The following is a 3,330-nucleotide window of genomic DNA, read 5'->3' on the forward strand; positions in this document are numbered from 1 at the left end:
GAAACTTTAATAAGTTGTACTTACGCACAATTTACTTGCAATCTTGAGTTTTAAGTAATATGCATTAATAAACAATAATTTATGCATAAAAAATAGTTTTTAAGAGTTTTTGTCAAATGGTTTATAATATAGTATAGAAAAAAGTAAATTAATAAAAAATAGTTTTTATTGATTTTGCCAAATACATTATACGGGCTTTGTTAGCCCAAAATGTAATTTATATTTTAGATTTTAGAATAGTTTAAATGGGCTTACTGGGCCTGTAGTCTAGGACCCAAGAAAACAAGAATGAACTGGGCTACATGGAACTCGAGCCTTTCGTATATATGCACACACCACAGTTTGTTCGTTTCTCGTACCTAGGGTTTCAACTTTCGAGCGAGCCTTCGTTGCAGTTTACTCCGGCTTCCATCAATGGGTAAGCTCTCAATTTTTATGTTTCGTTGATTTATTTCAATTATGTTGCCTGAGTTATTCCTCACATTATACTGGAATTACAGCTCGAATCAAAGTTCATGAGCTTAGGAACAAATCGAAGGTTGATTTGTTTGCTCAGTTGAAAGATCTCAAGGCTGAACTTGCTCTTCTCCGGGTCGCCAAAGTTACCGGTGGTGCCCCGAACAAGCTCTCCAAGATGTAATCCTCTATCTTTGCATCTATTAAATTAATATGTATTTATGTTTACGTTTGCAGTATTTTATCAAATGTACCGATTCAATTATTGCACAATATTATTGCTGCTATTCTCGTCACCGGATTGAAATTTGCTCCAAATGAATTGAAAAACGTCATTTTCTTGTACCAAATGCTTATGTAGTGGTATATCTCTTTGAAATCCTCTATTTGATGTGTGTAGAAGGCCGGATTATTTTCACGGCTGCCTGTTATTTGTTTTTTTTAATGTGCAAGAGCGCATACTTGATACTTGTATGAAGCTCTAGAACTGGGTATGTCTAATTTAGCAAATTCGTGTGTGATAGAGTTGTAGTTCATAGTAGTTTACTCTGTCTCTGCATTTGATGCTGCAGATGAATATTGTTAATCATTCTATAGTCATTGCTGTGCTAATTGTACCCTTTCATGCCTATTTATATCAATCCAGATTCCAGCATCATCGACTCTTTGTTTCATCTGAGCCTTTTTTAGATTACAGATTTTCTTTTTGTGTATGCTAAATTTAGAACTTTTAGACATGATTATGGCTCCATATTTTAGATCATAGTTGTTTGAAATGTTACAGTGATCTGCCCTTTGTTACCATTTATGATTTCTGGCACTAATTATTTTTGTAGCTTTAAAGTATAGTGCTCTTAAGCTTTATTGCATTTTGTTGGCTTCAGTTCATGGGCTTGTGGTTTTAGTGTTGTTGTTTTTGGATGATTTCTAACTCCGGTGCTTGCAGAAAGGTGGTGAGGACATCAATTGCACAAGTGCTGACTGTGATTTCACAGACTCAGAAGTCAGCTCTCAGGGAAGCCTACAAAAACAAGAAGTACCTGCCTCTTGATTTGCGTCCAAAGAAAACCAGAGCCATCCGCAGACGTCTAACCAAGCATCAGGTACCACTCGATGGCTCTTTCACTCATATCGTGCTAACATTTGCTATTATATAATTCTTATATTGTCTGTGGCAAGTGATACAAATGCCCACAAATGTGTTGGGAAGGTTCCATAATAACTTGAAAGACAAAGCAAATCTTCTTTATAGATATAACAATTACATCATGTCCAGTTTTCGGATAGATATCGTGGGAGTGTACTCATGGAGTCAGAAGTTGGAGTATTGTTGATGATTTAATCTGGGTTATATACCAAGTTACTGATAACATGTCGACTACTTCGTTTTTTGACCAGTCACTCCTATGCTTGCATCGTTGCACCAGATTTCTTGGATTACTGTTTTTTTCTTCAAATAGATATATTTTCTGAGTTTGCTCTTCTGTGATGTAGGCTTCATTGAAGACTGAAAGAGAGAAGAAGAAGGAGAAGTACTTTCCTTTGAGGAAGTATGCTATCAAGGTGTAAGGTGGGAACTATGAAGGAGGAGATTTAAGTTGTGGTGTGTAAATCTCTTTCCAGTTTTGAACTCATAGTTTGTGTACGATTAATCAGAGATCATGCGTTCGATAGTTTGTCTGCATTGAGTTAAAAGACAGTTAACATCGGAGCTTGCTCTTGATGTTTGCATACCTATTTGACTTGTTTCATCTTTTTTAAAAAAGGCATCTACATTTGTGGTGTTGATTTGCATTATGCATTTCTCGTTAATCTCTGTTGTATCGATTCGTTTCTTATGAAAGCAAAGACTTTGCTCTGACAATGTTTTGCATCGACCTTTTGTACTAAAGGTACTAGATATCGGGTTACAAAATACTATCGGTCATCGATATAGCGGGAGCCTGTGGTATGATAAGAAGGTAGTTCGTGATGTACCCTTTATTGCTCTTCAATAAATGTGTTCAAGAATGTAGTGTTGATGGTAGAAAAACATTGAATGTATCATCTAAACATGAAAAAAATTATGTTTAGTTGTCACATGAAGTTAAAGTTAAAGCCAATCATCATCTAATTTTCTTTTCCGCCATTTTAATTGGTTTTCAAACCAAAAGATATGGGTTAATAAAAAAAACCGTGTGGCCACGAAGGTTTAAAACTTTAAATGCGGTGATTTCGGGCTATCCTTGAAGTGGGTGGTCACCTTGAGATTAGTCAGCTTACACAGCGAATTGACTATCAAGGTTAATAAAAAGAAATTAAAATTATTTGTATTTTAGGAGAGTTTGTAATTACGGTAGAAATGATGCTACTATATAATAAAATATTTGACAAAAACTATTAAAAATCATTTTTTTATTAACCTGAATATCCAATCCGTTATGCGAGCCGACTAATCCTAGAACGACACCTGCTTTGCAGATAGCCCAGAGTCATCGCATTTGAACCTTCATGGCCACAAGAGGATTTTTATTCCTCCTTGTATTTGAACCTGAGACCTTCAGATACTTTTGATCTTTGGAGTGAAGCTCAAACCAACCAGACACTACCCTTGTAGTTAAAAATCATTTTTTATACATAAAGTATTGTTATTGATGCATATTACTTAAAATTCAAGATTACAAGTACATTACGTGTAAATACAACTTATTAAAGCTTTATTTTTGAATTTATATAACTAACTGATAAATAAACATAATCAAATACGAGATAAACGTCTCATTTTAAATATAAAATATCTAAAATATATTAGGATAATCATTAGTTATAACAAAATATTTAATTATTTTTTCATAGAAAATTATATTATTTAAACGAAAAATAAATTACTTCGTT

The 3,330-nt window shown here is 34.0% G+C and overlaps 1 protein-coding gene across 1 annotated transcript; it reads left to right on the plus strand.

Annotated features, from left to right (window-relative positions):
- The first annotated feature begins 333 nt into the window (after positions 1 to 333).
- On the plus strand, positions 334 to 2,318 carry LOC112528040 (60S ribosomal protein L35-2). The gene is made up of 4 exons (XM_025138933.1): positions 334 to 418; positions 501 to 636; positions 1,403 to 1,559; positions 1,951 to 2,318. The coding sequence occupies exons 1-4, from the start codon at positions 415 to 417 to the stop codon at positions 2,023 to 2,025; spliced, it is 372 nt and encodes a 123-aa protein (XP_024994701.1). The 5' UTR covers positions 334 to 414; the 3' UTR covers positions 2,026 to 2,318.
- Positions 2,319 to 3,330: the final 1,012 nt, after the last annotated feature.

Source organism: Cynara cardunculus, assembly GCF_001531365.2.
Source record: "Cynara cardunculus var. scolymus isolate 2C chromosome LG 1, CcrdV1, whole genome shotgun sequence".
Lineage (NCBI taxonomy): Eukaryota > Viridiplantae > Streptophyta > Magnoliopsida > Asterales > Asteraceae > Cynara > Cynara cardunculus.